At 33.8% G+C, this 21,137-nt stretch overlaps 1 protein-coding gene across 3 annotated transcripts in view; it reads left to right on the forward strand.

Moving 5' to 3' along the window:
- Fancl (E3 ubiquitin-protein ligase Fancl) overlaps positions 1 to 21,137 on the forward strand; it is a 305,279-nt gene that overhangs the window by 103,793 nt on the left and 180,349 nt on the right. For all 3 annotated transcript variants that reach the window (XM_090399196.1, XM_090399198.1, XM_090399197.1), the window contains exon 7: positions 11,917 to 11,982. In XM_090399196.1, the coding sequence (XP_090255322.1) occupies positions 11,917 to 11,982 (66 nt within the window). The remainder of the gene's footprint in view (positions 1 to 11,916; positions 11,983 to 21,137) is intronic.

The following is a 21,137-nucleotide window of genomic DNA, read 5'->3' on the forward strand; positions in this document are numbered from 1 at the left end:
ATCCAATCACTGTTTGATTGGATGCACTTGGAGACAGCTCTTCTTTGGTATAAAACTTTATCAGAGTGGGGTACTCAGTTTTTAACATTACAGCCACTTAGCATGCCACTTGTTAGTTAAACAAGTGCCTCCACTCGTTTGACTAAATGATGCTAGTAGAGTTGAAACTGGTACACTTACCTCTGCATAGATAGTGCTATCTGTTATGCACAGCATTTTAAAATTGGTATGAATTTTGTATGTCAGGCCACAAACTTTTGGAACCTACCTCTTACACCACTGGAACTGACAAACAGGTAATTAAGATGGGTGTCATATGCATTTCATAGTTAACTTAGTAGGTAGGTTTTGCATTACACAATTTTTTGACATAATCCTTATAATTCTTCCAACCCCCATGGACTTTTCTTAACCAGCTCTCTTTCTAAATACACAATAGATGACTGCTCTCTTCTTGTCAACTCTGATCATAATGTTATCCATGTCTACTTTACTACAGATTGATTTCTTTCAAACCAGTCTTAGCCTAATATCCTATGACACTACAACAGTTCCTAGTGGGATGACCTCTAGGATTTCTCCACTTCTTTTCCATTGCCAGATTACTGTTTACACTCTTTTGATCCTATTCTGACCAAAAAGCCAAAATAATCCTTATTGGAATACAGGCTTCCATTCCTCAATCCACTGCAAATACCTGACCTCTATCATGGTTCTCTAAAAATGTGCTTTTACCATTCATAATAAAAATACAATATGTATTCAGTGGCTCAAGTCAAAAACTTCATCTTCTTACTTACAGTCCAAAACAAGTGTAAGAAAATTTTAAATAAATTTAAAGCAAACTCTGTTAAGGGCCAAATGTAATAAGCTTGCCTCCTGCTCATCTGGCAGTCAAGCCGTCTGGTCACTTGCTAAATGCTATTGGACATAACTCCTGTCCTTTCTTGTTTCCACCTTTCTCATATCCTGATGGTGCTGTGGTAACATCATCAAAGGTGAGGCAGTCCTCTTGGCATTATTTTTTCCATTCAACTGTTGTATAAGCTGCCAAGGCACATCACCACATGGTTAGACTGATGTGGCAAAAATTGTTTTGGAAATCTGAAATATCTGATGTCTGGAGTCCTAATAAATAACATTAATTTGGAGAAAAATTGTTGATAGAAAGTTAATAATTATGGAAATTTAATCATGTAATACTGCATTATTTGGTATATCTCTTTGAGGTTGAATATCAGGAATTTGATGGTAATGATGATAAAGAAATAACAAATTGTCACACTGTATACAGAATCCATCTGCATCATTTGATGATTTATAACTTCAAGGAGGCATACCGATATAATAGTTCAATACTCTTAATATTTGAGAATTAGTTTTCTGTCATCAACTTTCTTCCATATTGCTGAGTCCATGCCCAAACTGTGAGCTCTCTGGATCACACTTTGGGCACAGACTTGACATTTTGATCAAAAAAGGACTCTAAACTGCATCAACCTATCCATATCTTCTTCTTCTAGACCTTCTGCTTTTTCCAGCCTTTTTTTTTTGCTAATCTCTGTTTTTAGTGACCATACCATCTTAGATTAGTTATGCTTACACATTCTTGAATATTAAGAATGATGTCTTCCTGATATATTCATTTTAATATGTTCTTGCCAGTGATGTTATATATTCACTCCCTAATTTTCCTCAAAATTCTCATATCTGTAGTTTCTAGTTTTTCATCAGCACAGAATCTACTCCCACCCTCTTTTCCCCCAAAAAATGACCTTAAGTAATTATTAAAATAATTCCTTATATTTATTGATTTGTTGAAAGTGAGCTTACTTTTTTAACAGTGATGATAAAGTGTTTCATCCCTTAAATGGTTGGGTTAACAATGACAATTTGATGTATCCCTACTGATAAATAGGCAATTTGGCATTCAGTATGTCACTGGCACAGTGAAAAATATGTTTTAGTCTTCAGGTGAAGTGACAGTTATTACTATAATTTCAATCCTCTCCCTCCTAAAATACAGTAACCTCTCGATTAAAAGGGCCCCGATTAGTGCGCCTCTGAAATTCGATTAGTGCGCCTATATACATCTTAAAAATGTTACAGATTTTAAAAATTTTCTATCTATACATTTTTATGGCTAATTATTTTAAAAAATCACTCACCAGGATGAAATAATTTAGTTACCGATTTAAAACATTTTACAAAGTTATTTTTAATGGTATACTACACTACTTCCATGTACACTATGTTCCAAATTTTTACAGTCAAAATTTATGTCGTCTGCTATAGTACGCCCACAGATTCGAGACCCTTCGACACTTCTGCTCATGTCACAAAAAGGAGAATCCATTCCAATAATAGGGTAATCAATCCGTCTTATGGGATGAGTTGTTTATTATTACATGTCAGAAAATTTACTTCTCTTTTATGATCATTGTAGTTTTTAAAGTGGTAACTATTTTGCTTGTATAACAGTTGGGAAATTTTATCTATAAAGCACGTGATTTCGCGTGTTGGCAACCAATTTGTATGTCCTTAATTTCTTTCTCCCCCTTCAATGATAATGTCCAAGAGTTAATTAAATCTTATTCTGAAGAATTGAGTGATCCGACCTGCTCAATTTAGATGCACAGTGGGAAGATCCCAAAGAATATGAAGAAAATTTAACCACCGATAGTCAGCCAAAAGAGATTTCCGTACAATCGAAGTTTTTAAGCAGCAATGCTTAGAGGCTGACTCTGATGAAGAGAGAAGCAGTAAAATTTGCAGAAAAATAGAAGAGGTAATAAGGCCACACCATCGGTTGTATGAAAAAAAAAGCAACAAAATGCCTGCCAAACTGCGTTAGCTCAATTCTTTGTTAAGAAGTAGAATAATAAATTTATATTCTGAATATGTTTTATTGTCTTTCAGCTTCATAGTTTTCCTTTAATTAGATCCTGAGACATAGCCTAATTCTTTTATAAAAAAAATTAGGGGTCAAAAAAGAAATCTGAGGAACGAATTATACATTTTCCCATAGGTTATTATACTTGATTAGTGCATTTTCGATTAATGCACTTGTTTTAAAGAACTCATTAGGCACACTAATCGAGGGATTGCTGTATTATTTCATTTAAATCAGTTCATCCATTCTAAGTTGTTTCATGTGTGTAAACAATAACAAAGCTAATTGTAGTGTTCTCTTGTGAATATACCTGAAAATTGTACAATGAATTCTCTGTATAGAGAATTTCTAGGAATTAAAGGATTAGTTTGTTATAGGAAATTCCTTTGGAATTGTATTCTGCCTGGGGCTTTGGTCACACCTTTTTGGCACTTTGTTATAACAGTTTTTGCTATTGTGAGAGTTGACTGTGTTCCACCAGACATTTTCCTATATAGAAATTAACCTTTGAAAAAAGCTCATAGTTTCATATACATCTTCAAAACAACTATACAGAAAAGAAACAGACAATAACTCGCCATTACAATTATTGCTTTGTGTGTATTAGGCATTTTGTATTAGTATTGTATTGGTATAAAAGTCTTACAGGGGCTGCACTGCATAGTTCAGAAAGCCTGGACACAGGGACGAATTCCCGATGATTGGAGTAGAGCTCTCATAGTACCCATATATAAAAAGGGAAATAAAACTTCATGTGAGAATTACAGAGGTATTTCCCTACTGAGTGTTCCTGGCAAGATCTATGCAAGTATACTTGAGAAACGGTTGAGAAGAATAGTGGAAGAAAAGCTTGGTGAAGAACAAGCTGGATTCAGGCCAAATAGAGGCTGTCAGGATCAGATCTTTACTTTACGACAAATAGTCGAGAAAGCATGGGAATACAACAAAGATCTGTATTTAAGTTTTGTCGATTTGGAAAAGGCATATGACAAGGTGCCAAGAGAGAAGCTATTCAATACGCTGCAGTTATATGGTGTCAATGGGGCATTATATCAAGCAATACTTAGTCTTTATTTGAGTTGTAAGTCAGCAGTTAGAATTGAAGGAAGTACAGGAAGATGGTTTAATGTTAAATCTGGTGTGAGACAAGGATGTACATTATCCCCTCTGTTATTCATTATCTATATGGATCACATTATGAAGGAATGTGGTATTAAACCTGATATCAAAATTGGAGATGTTAATGTCAGCTCTTTGCTTTATGCGGATGATGTTATACTTCTAAATAAATCTGCTACAAGTCTGCAAGATTCTCTGACTAAATTGAATAGCTGTTGTAATCGATATGGTATGAAGGTCAGCAATAAAAAGACAATGAAAATAGGCAGAATCATTGAAAATGTCAACTGTGTTGTGAATGGAGAACCTGTGGAACAAGTAAAACATTTCAGCTACTTAGGCACGATTTTTACTGAAGATGGTAAATTAAATATAGAAATAGACAACAGAATCAGCAAAGCTGGTATGGTGGGAAGTCAATTGAATAAATTCATATGGAATAAGAAAGAAATTAGTCGGAACACTAAATTAGCTGTATACAAGACAGTGTTCAAACCAGTTTTAACTTATGGATCTGAGAGCTGGGTCAGAAGTAAAACACTTGACCAAAGACTAGAGACCGCAGATATGAGAGTCCTGAGAATGATTATAGGTGTGAACAGATGGCATCAATGGCAATATCATATTAAAAATGAGGATATTAGGTAAGAACTTGACATTGTCAGCATCCAGGAATGCATTAGCAGAGCTAATCTCAGGTGGTATGGTCACTTAAATAGAATGGGAGAGGAAAGATTAGCAAAACAAGTGTTCTCTGCCAGGTTGGCAGGAAAACGACCCAGAGGAAGACCAAGATATAGGTGGATTGATACGGTACAAAGTGCCTTAGACGATAGAAATATAAGATCTGATAATGTTGGAATCTTGAAAAGTAACAGACTGATTTGGAGGAAAATTGTAGATAGGAAGTTAGTAATGATGTAATTTTTTCATGTAGTACTGTCATATCCTGTACACCCCTTGAGGGTACGTGGCAGGAATTTGATCATGATGATGATGATGCTTTGTGTGTAATTTTCTTTTCTTGTGTAAGATTTTTCTGAAGATAAAATATGTGAATTTTGTCTTCTACTCAATACATTATTATTTCTCAATGTGTACGTTTCATAGCACCATGCATTTTTCTTAGTTTAATTGGAAATTGGAAAAATGGAACTTGTGACATAATAAGTGGAACATATTAGGTCCAGTACTTAACTTTATTAAAAATTTGTAAACAAATATTTTATACCATAACAGTGCAACATCAGTGTAGAACAAACAAGCAGTGCAAAGAGAGAGACAGAATACAAGGTAAGTACAATCAGTTAATTTATAGTAGTAAGTGCTGTGCACTAGAAGTTTCATATCAAATAGATAACTGATCATTTCTGATATTTATGTAGAATGATAATATCCCATACTTTTGGGATAGAGATACAGTCATTCTGCTTTAAATTCACATGGTGTAACAGAACAACCTCAACTTTTTTGAAAAAATGTTCATATTTAAAAGTGCTTCTGTGGAGAAGCCTAGCATGAGGATACTGTCGAGGTTTAAGATTATAGCACTGATTATACTACAATGATTATAGCACTTACTGCTATAATCATCGTAGCAATGATGTTGGCTAAACTTTTTCCACAGAAAAATGCTGATTTATTATTCTTCGTGGAGAGGATTTTACTAAACTAACATGCAAATTAGGGAGATTATCAGTTTCAAGGTAAGCTTCATTCTCAGATTGCTTTCCTTAAGATTGCCATAATTTGAATGTCATTCATGCACTTGCTAGATATTAGACCATTAAATCACTGGGAGCTGTTGATTTATATATGTGCAAGCCATGCTTTGGTATGGAACCACCTTTGGGCAGCTAAGAAAGATTATTTATCATCTAATGTAATCAGTTTCTTATCTTAAACTGGTCATTTCTACTACTCCGAATGAAGCCTTGGTGTTGTTTTACATGTCTTTGACCAATCATTAACTCACGCATTTGATAAGCATTCACCTAGGCTTGAGCAAAAATATGAATTATTATATCGTTGCTGAAAATCTATCTACCTTTGGAAACCTTCCCATTGATGACTTGGATGCTTGCTTAAGGCCACAGTTTTGCTGCTGTCTCTAAAACCATTCTGTATCTTGAATTTTTGCATAATATTAGTATGGTCTTTCTGATCTTTCAAGCGACTGTGCTAACAGACTTCAATTTGAAGTTTCTGCTTTGTTATTTGAAACCAAGTTATCCTCTTTCTAATTATGTTATTGAATTTTAAGAACCATATATTTATTTCAAAAGTGGGTATTAAGGTTTAGTGCTGGTTTAGATTCATTAAGTTTAATGAATGAATTCATCACAGAGAAATGAATAAACACAGGTTTAATATTCCTGTATAATGTCTCTGTCACAGAAACATCATTATGGATTCAGTATTAAAATTGTAATACCCACACAAAACAAGAAATGGCCAAACACCACCCTCTGTGGCTGCTGTTTGGCCTCTAGTCATAATCTTGCACTTTATAAGTAGTGCTTTCTCTGTGCATTACATTCATTTTCTGAATATAATCGCTGGTATTGAGAACCACAGTAGCATTACTCTTATCAGCTCTATTAATTACAGGTATCCCTTGCTTAACGCAGTTTTGCTTAATGCGGCAAGAGTTTTAATTGACGCACCTTTAAATTTACCACTCAAAACCATAAACTTCGAGGAGTGTTTCCTAGCCGAGAGAAAGAAGGCCATGAGCATGATGATGTCATTTCTCCCATTAAGCATTAAGAGTGGGTGTATTACAAGCTACAATTGTTGAAGATTGGTTTAAGTTTATTTTTGTCCGGCAGTTGAAGCTTGCAAGAGAAATGACTTAGCTTTCAAAGCTCTTTTGCTTTTAGCTAATGCACCTGGTCATCCAAATTCTCTTAATGATCTGTGTGAGAACATGAAAGTTTTATTTTTTCCACTAAATATGGCATCATTGCAACTTTTGAAAGCCTATTTTCTTAAAAAGACATTCTCAAAGGCCGTAGAAACAACAATGGGAAAAATGCGATTACTCCAAGAATTTTTGAAAAATTTTAGCATTAAACATGCGATTGAAAACATTCATGACTCGTGGGAGCAAGTGTCTTCTAGCTGCATGAAAGCTGTTTGGAAAAACCTTTTGACAGAATGCACTAATGACTTATGTGGTTTTCAAATCCTGTGAACAATGTGGTTGAAGAAATCGTTGCAATTAGTGAAGACCTTGTTTTGATGGTGTTGATGCAGAAGATGTTAAAGAATCACTGGATTCAAATTCAAAAGATTTCAGTGACAACAATCTTCTTGAAATTGAACAACAATGTGCATATGAAGACAACGAACAAATGGAATGTGAAGATGAGGTTCCAAAGGAGATAACATTCAAAGAACCGGATGGAATATTTCGCAGTTTAGAATTGCTTAAGCAGCAAGTAATAGATATGGATCTAGGTGTTAATCGAAGAATGCTTGTTTGCCGAGGTCTACAGGAAAATCAGCATAAATCTATGCTGATAAGAAAAAACTAAAACTTCAAACAACTCTTGATAACTTTTTTTGATAAGAAATTGCATAACTAATGTAGGTACAAACATTTGTTAAGCATTTATTTTAATTCATTTTTTTGTCTTTCCTAAAAGAGTACCATATAAAACAAATTATTAATACGGTATTCGATCATGGATACATTGTAATTTTTACCATTGATTATTATATTTGATTAGCGTGATTTTGATATACGTGGTAACATCGATTGATTAATTGATCGTGTTAATCAAGAGATACCTGTATTATGTTTTTGCCTTTGCGCAATTTATGGAGAGCATTGAACTAATTGTTGGAGAGGTTTCTTTTAGATGGAGATGCTTGTGATAGGATGTTAGCTACCTTGAGCCTGATGTTGTTGGCAGTATTTGGAGGCAAGTTGCAAATGCTGTGCTCTCTATACAACATGAGATCTAAAACAGGAACTTGAACCTTTTGTGAACCTTTCATCAAAAAGACTTGATGAAACAATCACAACAATTTCAAGAAGCTGACTCTGCAGCTGAAAAGAGAAAAAAAGATGTTCAAAAGTTGTAATATTTTTTATATGTTTATCCATTATTTTTTATTGGCAGATTTATTACTGTTGAGTAATAAATAGTCTTTGAATCTACTGACATGCTAGCTTTGCATTGCTTCAAGAAAAGATTGCCAGCACTTGTAGTAACTTATCTGCTATTAACATGAGCATTAACTCTGTATGAAGTGAACTTTCTTCATTTCTCAACCTTGAACGATGGATTATTCTCTCGGATATGGTAGATAAATCTACATTTTTAATGGAGATTTATCAACCATACCATATCATAAATATTTAAAAAAATAAAGTTTGTTTCTCTCCTCTCTATTAAATGCAATGATTTATGAAGAATTTTACACATTGCTAGAAACAGTAAAATATATTTCCTTATAAATTTTTGATATTTTGGTCATTTTGTTTATTTACATTATTTTATTTACACATTACATTATTGACATTATTTACCTTCTGTGTGAAGATTTTTTTTCTGGATGTTGTGAAGATATTTGAATCTCTAACACAATTTGGATATTTTAACTGGAAAAATAAGTCTGTAAACAGATTGAGGGTACAACCATGAGGAGCCTTTGCTAATTATTATTAGCCGAGTTGCTTGTTTTTTCCACACTGATTATGTACTGTTAGTTTTGATGCAAATATTTGTTTCCTGATTTTCATTAAATTATTGTGTCCAGTGTGCTTCATCCTTGCCTGTGTATTTTTGCAGTATTTTTCTTTGTTTATTTATTTATTTATTTTTTTAGTTTACATGTAAATTGGTTACTTGTTGTATTGTAAATTATAATTGAAAAAAAAATTATGTTCTTAATTACATCCTGTACATAAGTATGTGCAAATGAAAGTTTGCCTGCAAAGTATTTTCATGGTTGCTCTTGTATATCGAGACATTTGACATCACATCAGTTTGCTTCAGTATCCCATAAACAGAACACTTCCTTTCAGATTGTGTGTGTTGCCATTATGGTTTTGACCTTTATCAGTGTCTCATCAACAAAAGCGAGATCTGTGTTAATACTGAGCATTTAAAATAATGGCAGGAGTAATTTTCCATATACAGAAAGTACAGGGTGATAAAAAATTGAAGTATCCTTGTTTAAAGCCTTATGGAGAGCCATCCAGTGATCCAAAATGCTGCAAAACTTTGCAAGAATATATTGTGGAAGCAATATTGGAGAAAAAAAAAAGTTCCAAAATTCACCACCACCACCACCACCATGTGGTACTGTATGATGTACCAATATAGATGCAGTAATTTTTCTGTGTGTGTAAGAAGGAGAAAAGCTACACAAGCATAAATAACACATTTTTATTCTCTTCCATTATGCATTCACCATTGTACTGTTCAATGTGCTGCCTTTCCCAGTTGCCACAAACTGCATCCTTTGCACAGTGTGTTAAACAGCAGAATACTGCTGGTTGACTGATGTTGCGTACATGCTGCATTATGCTGTCGTTCAGTGCTGGTAAGTTATCAGGATGATCCTAATAAATCCTATTTTTGAGAAATACCCCAGAGCCAGAAGTCAGGGGGGGTGGGGGGTCAGATCAGGTGAACGAGGAGGCCATACAGTGGGAAATGCACAGCTTCTTGCTCTGGATTCAGTGAAATGTTCTCAAAGAATCTTCTGTGCACATCAAGCATTGTGTGGTGGGATCCCATCCAGCATTAATGAATGAATGAATTCACAGGCACTGCTGTAGCTGTGGCACAACAAAATTGTTTATCATATTACAGGACATGAGCAAAAGAATGGTCCAATGATAAATGAAGCTGTAAACCCACATCAGACAGTAACTTTGGGTGACTGCAAAAGAATTTGTTGGATACCTGGCAATTGTAGGTATTCACAGCTCTACTCAGGTGAAAGTGAGCCTCATCTCTCCACAAAATTATCCACGGACATGCAGCATCTAACTCCACTCAAGTTAGGAATGTTAAAGTGAATGTCAGACCTGCACATGCAACTCCTATGTCAGGTTATCTTGAATGGGTAGAAATGTAGAATCTTCTGTAGAATTTTCCTGAAAGTTGTGTAAGTCACATCCATTTCTTGATATGCAGCACTTGCACTTCAGGAACCAATGCGGTTATTCATGGCCCGCTCTACAACAGCAGTAGCAACTTCATTCACTTGTGATTGAATTCACTGATTGGTTTGCAACTGCTATCAGGTCTAACTCCCAACAATCCCATTTCTTCAAAACAACCAATTATTCATCGCATAGCACATGGAGTTAGTGGATCTCTTTGACATTTGTTCAGGAGACGAAATTCGCAGAGTGCAGCAGCATTGTTGTAGTACAACTTCACAAGGTTAGTGCCATCACTGTGGACTGTATTAACATCAAGAATGAAGGGAAAAAATCCTGTGTCCATGTTTTGAAATCCTGGCACCTGTTGAGTTGTGTGATATGCAAATTCCATGCATTTGATGTTTACAATGCCCCTGATGGAAAATTTTGGAACTTTTTTTTCTCTCAGATATTGTTTTTGAATGATGCTCAATGTATCCCTACAAAGTAGCATTTGAATCACTGGATGGCGCACCACAAGGTGTTAAATAGGGATACTTTAATTTTGATCACCCTGTAGATGGTGTAATACCACATTATTACAGTACTTTGTAACAGGTTTTTTCCCCTCAATGAGAAAGTAAATTATACTTGACATTTCATAACAGTATATCATGATATAAATAACATCAGAGGGAAAATAAATAGTTAATTTACTGAACTTCTTAATATTTCACTGAATTTCTAATTACTATCTTCAGTGCACAATTTAGAATATAGTAGAAACAGATTCATATTGAATCTGAATGGGAACTAATATCTCTCAAGATGCTCTCTAGGGGCCTAGTAATAATGAAGTTCATTCAGAGAAGTCAGGCTAAATGTGGTCAGAATGACCATCTCCCAGATCATGTTAGGACATTAGTTGATTTTCAGTTACCGTTTGAATTGTTTCTATGAAAATTGAGTGCTGTATGTTGTTGTTGTTTTAAAGATTCTGGTTAGTAATCCAGTAAAATATTATTAAATTCAATAAATTATTTTCCTGCGATGTTTACTGTGAAGCACTGTTACGAATAACCACCAATGCCTAAACCTACCTATACATATACTTGATAAAACATTATATTCTTTTTTATATCATGAAATCTGAACAATCTTTATTCTTTGGTATTGGTTGAAACAAGAATATAATTTCATGTAAAGTGTAATTAATTTTCTGACCCTGCAAAACACATTTGCTTCCCTCATCCTCTCTCCCAGAGTATTGTAAAAATATGGTGTTATACCATTTTGCTACTTGTTTATGGAAATATGACATCTGCCATTGATTTAGTAATCAGTATTTCAACAGGTCTGGCTTCCACTGATGAGATGTCATTAAATATCAAAACTAGTCTGGATAATAACCTTTTCCTGTAATGTATGTTTATTAATATACAGACATCTGAAAGGAAGTGTGTATTAATTATTAGTACCACAGCCTTGACATGCTTCCTTTCAAAAATGTGTGAGTGATCTGGTAAATTGAGGTGAAGTCAACTTTCTCTCTGTACAAGTAGCCTAGTAGCGAAGATATATATAATATCCAAACTTTTATTTGCTCACACTTATAAAGGATGAAAACAAGAATATAATTTCTTGTCAGGTCATTTACTTTTTGACTCAGTGATAAAATTTGCTGGAATCTACTTTACTTGAATAAGCAGTGGTTTGATTACTTTTAAGTATTGCATTTTATATAAAATTTTCAAATGAATGATTTACTTAATCTGGTTTGATTTTGAATTTAAAGTATCCTGCCAGAGCACCACTGTATTCTGCAGATATACCATACATGTCTTCTCCAAGTTCATTCAAGGTAAGTTGGATGTTTATGATGCTATGGACATAAGCATTTTATTTTATTATACTTTTTTAAAATAATTGAAATATTGTCTGTTGTATCCCTCCTTGTGTGTTGCTAAAAACATAAAGGATGTAAGATTCATGATATAATAAACTATATGGCAGAAAGAGTAATATGTTAGAGAGGGGGATGGGGGAAAATTTTATTTGGAAGTCATGTATATCATTTTGAATTACTCTGTTAATTTCAGTAGTGGTTTAAAAGATATAGCATGGATAGTGTAAAAATAATCATAATTTAAAATTCTGAATATTTTTACATATTGTTTATGTTAGTATGTTTATTAGTTTTGGCTTCATAACATGCATTGTCAGCACTTGCGATGTGCCCGTTATTGAAATTATTTTGTCAAAGTGATATGTCAAGAAGTTAAAAAATTGATGTACTTACCAGATTTATTTGTATTAGTTACAGAAATTTTATTATAGTTTAAAATATTAAGTTGTGTTTTGAAGAGACATAATCTACGTGTCAGCCATTGTATTTAGTTTCTCGCTTGCCACTTTCAAGGAGTGCGGATGCTCACCGAGAAGTTTGATGTGTGACTGACAGCTGACAAGTTCAATATCGAAGCAGCGGGAGAGTAAACAAGAGCGCGTTCAGGAGGAAATAAGAACACAGGCCGGAAGATGTTTAGATTCAGAGTAAATTATGTTTTTTTATGTGACAGTTGGAAGAAAATTAATGGTATATTCGAAAAAGGAATCGTGGAACTATGAAGTTTAAAGTGGAATAAGTATTGATAAATAAAAGGGAAATATTGCTATAGGCATTTTAAAAGGAATATTGGAGGAAACACTAATTGAAAGATTTATAGTAGGTTCGAAAAAAGGGAATCGTAGAACTGTGAATTCTTTTAAAGTGGAAGAGTTAAGACCGTCAATAAGCATTAGTGAATAAAAGAAGTTGCTATTTATGTTCTAAAGCAGTGGTTCTCAAATTGGGTGCCGCAAGTATGCCATAAGGATGCCGCGAAATTTTGAATTGTTTATTTGAAAAAAAGCAAAATATTCAATTGCCACAAATAACTAAATCAAAAACAAAAAAAATTATATATTTTGATTTTAATGGATGAAGCGTATTTTTTGTATCACTCTTATATTATATCCTGGGATTTCATTAGATCACCGCGTGTCATAGTAACTAGATATGTGACGGCACATAAATACTGGGGAAAATGAACTAATGAATGGTTAGTTGTCCTGCTGTCTGTTTTAGTATTTCTCTTTTCAGTGTGACAAGTATTATACATGATCATTTCCTCTAAACAAAAATCATGAATTTTTGTCATCGGTGAGAATAAACGAAGTACGATATTAAAGTCGTTAAATTCAGTGAGTGGAGGTTTTTCTTATTGTTAATATATTCCAACTATAACGAGAGAGAGACATCGTAAACAAATATTTTTCCTTTTTCCATCCGGAAAAAAAATTATTTACTTGAAATACATTTTAAAATAAAATATTAAAGTTACATATGCCCTTCAAAATAATGAATAATTTTTTCCTTAAAAAAAGAAGTGAAGATTCTGATGATCAAGAAATGTCTACTTGTAGCAAAGCTAACGAACCAATTCGCACTAATAAATTATCAAAAACTGATACTTGCATTAATGAAGATTTGACTATTTTTAACATTCAGCAACAAAAAAGCACTAATGAAACAACAGAAAGAATAAGTTCATGTAAAAAGGGAACAATGAAAAAGAATGTAAAAACTCGTTTATATCAAGAGAGCTATCTAAAAATGGGATTTACGTGGCGTGGTGATAAATTAATTCCCAGACCTAAGTGTATTTTGTGTGGTTTGGTTCTATCAAATGAGGTTATGGTTCCTAGCGAATTATTGCAACATTTCTTCACAAAACATGACAACTTGTCGAATAAAAATCCTGAATATTTCAAAAAGTTAATAAGATTACAAGAAAAACAAAGTAAAAGTTTTGTAAGAAAGTTTACAATTTCCAACCAAGTTCAAGAAGCAAGTTATTTAGTCGCTGAAATAATTGCAAAGGAAATGAAGCCTCATACTATCGGCGAAACCTTGATTCGTCCGGCCTGTTCAGCAATTGTGAGAACAATTTTTGGTACTGAGGCAGAAGAAGAAATAAAGAAGATTCCATTATCAAATGATACTATGAGTAGACATATTAATGATCTGTCAGTCGATATTGAAAAGTCAGTTATAACCAAAATAATCGAATCAAAATTTTTCAGTTTGCAGTTAGATGAGTCAACTGATATCGGTGGTAAAGCACGCTTACTTGTTTTTACTCGATTCATTGAAGATGATAAAATTATCGAAGAATTTCTATGCTGCAAGGAATTCGAAAAAACTACGACGAGAAAAGATGTTTTTGATATAATGAACACATATTTTAATACAAATGGTCTATCTTGGAAAACTTGTGTGGGTATATGTACAGATCGTGCACCTTCTATGGTTGGAATTACAAAAGGGTTTGTTTCCTTTGCTAGAAAAGAAAATGAGAACATTATAACAACTCATTGCTTCATTCATCATGAATCATTGGTGGCAAAGACAACAGGCTTGGAATTAAAAAAGTGTATTAGAAGAAATCATTCAGATGGTTAATTATATCAAGGCCAGACCATTAAAATCTAGAATATTTGCAGGACTATGTGAAGAGATGCAATCTCATTACAAGAATCTTCTTCTTCATACTGAAGTAAGATGGCTTTCAAAAGGTCGCGTATTAGATCATTTTTTTGAACTTAAAGAAGAAATATTAATGTTTTTCCAAAATGAAGACAAGCCAGAATTCTATAAATTATTACAAGATGATTTTGGTGTTCCAAACTAGCCTATTTAGCAGACATATTCGATAGTCTGAACAAGCTGAACTCCAACATGCAAGGAAGAAATGAGAATATTTACATCTACAGATAAAATTAAAGCTTTTAAAGATAAAATAAAAATGTGGAAGATAAAATTAAGTACCAACAATGTAGAAATGTTCCTTAAAGTTGCCTCCAGGAAATGTAAGAACATTGATCTGCAAAAGCTTATTTACAGTCATTTAATATCGTTAGAAGAAAAAATTGACCATTATTTTCCAGACATTTCAGTCAATTTATACGATTGAATTCGAAATCCATTTGTAGAGTCAACATCAGCAATAAGTGAGTTAAGTCTTATAGAAGCCGAAGAATTAATTGATATAAGTAACGATCGTACGTTGAGATTGAAGCATTCAGTCTCTGAAGAGTGTCTGAATTCATTTTGGATAACAACTATGAAGGAGTACCCCAATATAGGATTCAAAGCACTTAACATCTTATTGCAATTTTCTACATCTTATTTGTGTGAACTGAGTTTTTCTGCACTCATAAATATTAAAACAAAGAAGAGAGAAAGACTAAAGGCCCTTGTAAATGAGATGAGAATATGTCTCTCCAAAACAAGGCCTAATATCAAAGAAATATGCAAACAACACCAGGCACATATTTCACATTATCTGAACCTTTATAATAGCTTTTGTTTTGTATGTTTTTGGAGTTGTTTGAAAATAAACCAATTTAGTTTAAATAAAATCTGTTTTCTTTTAAACACTCTTTCCTTCATATCTTTAGTATCTGTAATATCAATTTATTTATGGGTTATATATGCGAGTCTTTCAGAATCAATTAATCAGCACTTTACTCTCTATAAAAAGCAAATAATACTAGGGGTGCCATGAAATTTATTTATTGATTTTAGTGTGCCGCCAGACAAAAAAGTTTGAGAACCACTGTTTTAAAGGAATGTTCGAGAAAACTCTGATTAGGAAGTTTCATCTGTATTAAGGATGCCGGATCTAACTATTATTTTTACTAAAAAGGAGACAGAATTAAGTCAGGAAGAATTAATGTGTGCTTCATGAGTGATGAGAAAGGATCCTGTGAAAATGAAGAAAAAAGTCATAAATCTTCGGGAAAGGGCCTTGACAGAGAAAGAAACTGGCTATGAATATTTTGTGATTGTGCAAACAAAGTGTTTAGTCTAGTCTTAAGTGTAAATTTATTTTATAAAAAGGCCTTGGATCCAATTAAATTTGTAGTTAGTTATGTAATATTGTTTGAAGTGTATATATATTGTTTTTGTTTTATTAAATGTGTTTTTGTATTTTGGTCTTGAGTTAGTGATTTTTAGATTCTGAAAGAAATAGTAAAAAAGAGGTTATTACACCAATCGGAGTGAACCCTTGTGCAATAAATAAATATATTGGTACACTCGGAAATTAAAAATAATTGTTGAACAGAGATCATCTCTATATACAGGATTAAATAAATAAAAATCCTATATTTAAACAATGGCGTAGCCGATAGGATTAATATTATGATAATATCCTCTATATAAACATCTCTAAATAAAAACAAATCTCTAAATATATCATTTTGAATTACTCTGTTAATTTCGGTAGTGGTTTAAAAGATATAGCATGGATAGCTTCCAAGATTGGAAGCAGATGAGATAAATTTTCATTATCCCAAATTTGATATTGTCCTTTCAGCCGGCTGACATTTCAGTGATACTTGTGCTATAAGGTTTAATAAATTAACATGATAACAAGAAAATGAATGAATAATAATTTAATGGTTATGGGAACTAATATCTCTCTATATATGGCCAAATATTTCAGCCTAAAAATTACAGGTCATACAATTAATTATTTAAAATAGTAAAAGCCACGTGATGTTATACATAGAACAACACAACGGATGGTAGAGGAAATGTATTCTTTTAAAAAAAATCGTTTCTATTGTTATTAAAATTATTATAATATTATTGGTAATAATGTTTGATTACAATACGACTCTCCCATATCTTTGATAGAGAGTAGCAGTCATTTGAATTCTGGTTTGGCTGGTGGAACAAGGCTTCCACCAGCCAACTCATGTTCAAATGTGTAACATTTGAACATGAGTTCAAATGTGTAACAAACATCTGAACTCATGGCAGCAATGATGGAGTAAACATGTTTCAGACCTAGGATATTGTGGTTGGTGACAGGTCTATATTGTGCTAGGCCAGATTTCTCAGATTTCTGGCAATATAGGATAAGTGTTTTTGCAACCTTTTCTCCACTGAACGTCTAATTTGTCTGAAATAAGAAAAGTGACAGTCACACAGAACTTGGTTGATGCCAGGAAGAAATGGGGAGAGCGAGATCATTTATCTTTATGAAATAGGGACCACAATGATAGTTTGTTGAAAGGAGTATGAATGTAGTAGCCAGTAGATTATATTTTTTAAGGATTCTTGAGATTGGCTCTGAGATGCCAAAAATATCTAGGATATGAATCCTTTTCATTGTTTCATTATGGTTTGAACTAGGCTTATAGAAATCAAAAATATGTCGTATAGTCCATTCTGAGAAGGTTGATCAGATGTATATAACATTTGATGTCCAGAAGTTCCCATTGTAGCTGTTTTGGATCAGAGCATACAATGTGAGTCCATTGTAACAGAGTTTTGAGAATAGTGAGTAGATTGCTGTTGAATTTAGCATCCAATAAAGATAAGGTTTTCAATAAATGAAAGTGATTAGCCCATCCACTGATGTGCCTCTTGAAGATTTCCTAGATCTGCACTCACAAGCCTTCCCATGAGATATAGTCAAATTATTTATATTATATAATTTGAAGGGGTGCTTAAAGGTCAAAGCTGTATAACTGAGAGGAGACCTCAACATAGCCTTTAAAGGAATGCGGAGAACCGACCAGGGCTTCTGACCTAATGTCCAATCCTCACCTTCTCGTTGTGCACCCTGTTGGGTATCTACCTGGATACTGAACGAACAAGGGATGGGCTGGCGCAATTTGGGATTTAGCCGACCAAATTGTATTCTTATTGGTTTAAACCAATATACAAAATGATGGTACAACATGACAAAATTTCATGCCGACTGGGGTGTTGCCCTTTTAAATAAGGTCCAAATTGTTTTTGCCAGGGAACCAGGGTGAACAGTGAAAAGTCATCTACTGGAACAAATCTGAAAGCACACCCAACTCAATATCACCAGAGTTAAAGATTGGTACTATCAACATAAGAAGCCTGAATGGAGTTAGCTGAGGAATTAGATAAGTACCAGATTGACAAAATAGGGGTGACTGAAACAAAAAAGACAAAAACTGGTGAGATCTTTCTGAGCAATAAATACAAAATGTTATATTCAGGCAATGACAATCAAGGAAAAGAAGGAGTAGCCATGGTATTCAACACAAAATACGATGCTAATCTTCTTGAATGGTAGGCAGTCTCATGTAGAATGATGTGGGCAAATATCAGAATGGGAGGATTGGACAATGAAACTTATTTATGCCTATGGTTCCACAGAAGGTTCTACTAAGGTATAATTGGAGGAATTTTTTGATGCTTTAGAGAAAGCAACTGACACAATGAAAAAGGAAAAGTTGGTCCTTGTTGGGGATCTAAATAGCAGAGTAGGAAATGATTGTCAGACATACAAAAATATTTTGGGAAAATTTGGAGAAAAGAGCAAAGCTAATAATAATGGCAAATATCTGTTGGATTTCTGCTCAGGACATGGACAGGTTATTACTTAAACCATGTTCCAACATAAAAATGTGCACAAATTCACATGGAAAGAAGAGGCAAGGAATAGGAAAAGTCTTATTGACTATGTTATTGTTGATAGTGATGTTTTCTTCCTGGTGCAGGACACCAGAGTGTACAGAGGATATGAAATTGGAATTGGAAGAAAAAATGAAAGAGTTTGAGAACAGGAACCAAACCTTGGAGATTTAGTGGCAAGCCTTGAAGAAAACCCTGATTATTTCAGCTAGAGAGGCATGTGGTGAGGTTGTGTGCAAGGATAGAAAAATCAGAACTCCATGGTGGACACAGGAAGTTAAAGAGGCAGTGAAGGAAAAGAAAAAAGCATATCAAATGTTCCTGGCAAATAAGTCAGCTTGTGCTCTTAGAGAATACAGAGACAAATGCAAGAATGCTAAACACTGTAAAACTAGCTAAACAAAAGTCATGGGAGAACTTTGGCAAGAACATAGAAAATAATTATCAAGAAGGTGGCAAAATATTCTGGAGGTTGTTCAAGAAGTTTAGAAATGGAGGAGAGAGTGCTATAAAAGGAGTTAGAGATGATAAAGATGACATGAAAACTGGAGAAAAAGATATCCTTGAAGTATGGAATAATTACTTCGAGAAATTGCTAAATGAAACAAGCAATGATAACACAGTGGTAAAAAAACACTTAACAGGCATACAGTCAGGAATACATATCCATACTTGAAGTAGAAAAAGTCATCGAAGGCTTGAAATATGGAATGGCAACTGGAATAGATGATATTCGACCAGAAATGCTGAAGTATGGTGGTATAAAAGTCATATAGTGTCTGCACTGCATAGTTCAGAAGGCCTGGACAGAGGGACGAATTCCTGATGATTGGAGTAGAGCTCCACATAGTACCCATATATAAAAAGGGAAATAAAACTGAATGTGAGAATTACAGAGGTATTTCTCTACTGAGTGTTCCTGGCAAGATTTATGCCAGTATACTTGAGAAACGGTTGAGAAGAATTGTGGAAGAAAAGCTTGGTGAAGAACAAGCTGGATTCAGGCCAAATAGAGGCTGTCAGGATCAGATCTTCACTTTACGAAAAATAGTTGAGAAAGCATGGGAACATAACAAAGATCTGTATTTAAGTTTTGTTGATCTGGAAAAGGCATATGACAAAAGGTGCAACAAGAAGCTATTCAATACGCTACGGTTATATGGTGTCAATGGGGCATTATATCAAGCAATACTTAGTCTTTATTTGAGTTGTAAGTCAGCAGTTAGAATTGAAGGAAGTACAGGAAGATGGTTTAATGTTAAATCTGGTGTGAGATAAGGATGTACATTATCCCCTCTGTTATTCATTATCTATATGGATCACATGATGAAGGAAAGTGGTATTAAACATGATATCAGAATTGGAGATGTTAATATCAGCTCTTTGCTTTATGTGGACGATGTTATACTTCTAAATAAATCCACTACAGGTTTGCAAGATTCCCTGACTAAATTGAATAACTGTTGTAATAGATATGGTATGAAGGTCAGCAACAAAAAGACAAAGACAATGAAAATAGGTATCATTGAAAATGTCAACTGTGTTGTGAACAGAGAACCTGTGGAACAAGTAAGACATTTCAGCTACTTAGGCATGATTTTTAGTGAAGATGGTAAATTAAATATGGAAATAGACAACAGAATCAACAAAGCTGGTATGGTAGGAAGTCAGTATTAATTCATGTGGAATAAGAGCGAAATTAGTCGGAACACTAAATTAGCTATATATAAGACAGTGTTCAAACCAGTTTTAACTTGTGGATCTGAGAGCTGGATCAGAAGTAAAACACTTGACCAAAGACTAGACACTTCAGATATGAGAGTCCTGAGAAAGATTAGAGGCGTGAACAGATGGCATCAGTGGCAATATCATATTAAAAACCAGGATATTAGGAGACATTGTCGGCATCCAGGAATGCATTAGCAGAGCTAATCTCAAGTGGTATGGTCACTTAAATAGAATGGGCGAGGTAAGATTTGCAAAAGAAGTGTTCTCTGCTAGGTTGGCAAGAAAACGACCTAGTGGAAGACCAAGATATAGGTGGATTGATACGGTACAAAGTGCCTTAGACATCAGAAATATAAGTTTTAAAAGAGGTAAACCATGAGTAGACATATCGGTACACAATAAATAACGGAAAAAACTCGCGTAAAAAGATTATTTATTAGTATAATTTTCGCCTGTGTGTCACAGGCATCCTCAGTACATTAAGCTCAAAATTAAACACTAACTGACAATTCCAAAAAGCGCCACCTAAGTAGCTGGTGTAAGATAACTAAAAAGGTCAATAATAACTTTCCTTCTTTTCTTTTTTTAAGTAAAGTTATTATTGACCTTTTTAGTTATCTTACACCATCTACTTAGGTGGCGCTTTTTGGAATTGTCAGTTAGTGTTTAATTTTGAGCTTACTGTACTGAGGATGCCTGTGACACACAGGCAAAAATTATACTAATAAATAATCTTTCTACGCGAGTTTTTTCCGTTATTTATTGTGTACCAATAGAAATAT

This window comes from Typopeltis vanoorti, chromosome 10 (assembly GCF_054136105.1).
Source record: "Typopeltis vanoorti isolate ZY-2024b chromosome 10, IOZ_Tvanoo_1.0, whole genome shotgun sequence".
Lineage (NCBI taxonomy): Eukaryota > Metazoa > Arthropoda > Arachnida > Uropygi > Thelyphonidae > Typopeltis > Typopeltis vanoorti.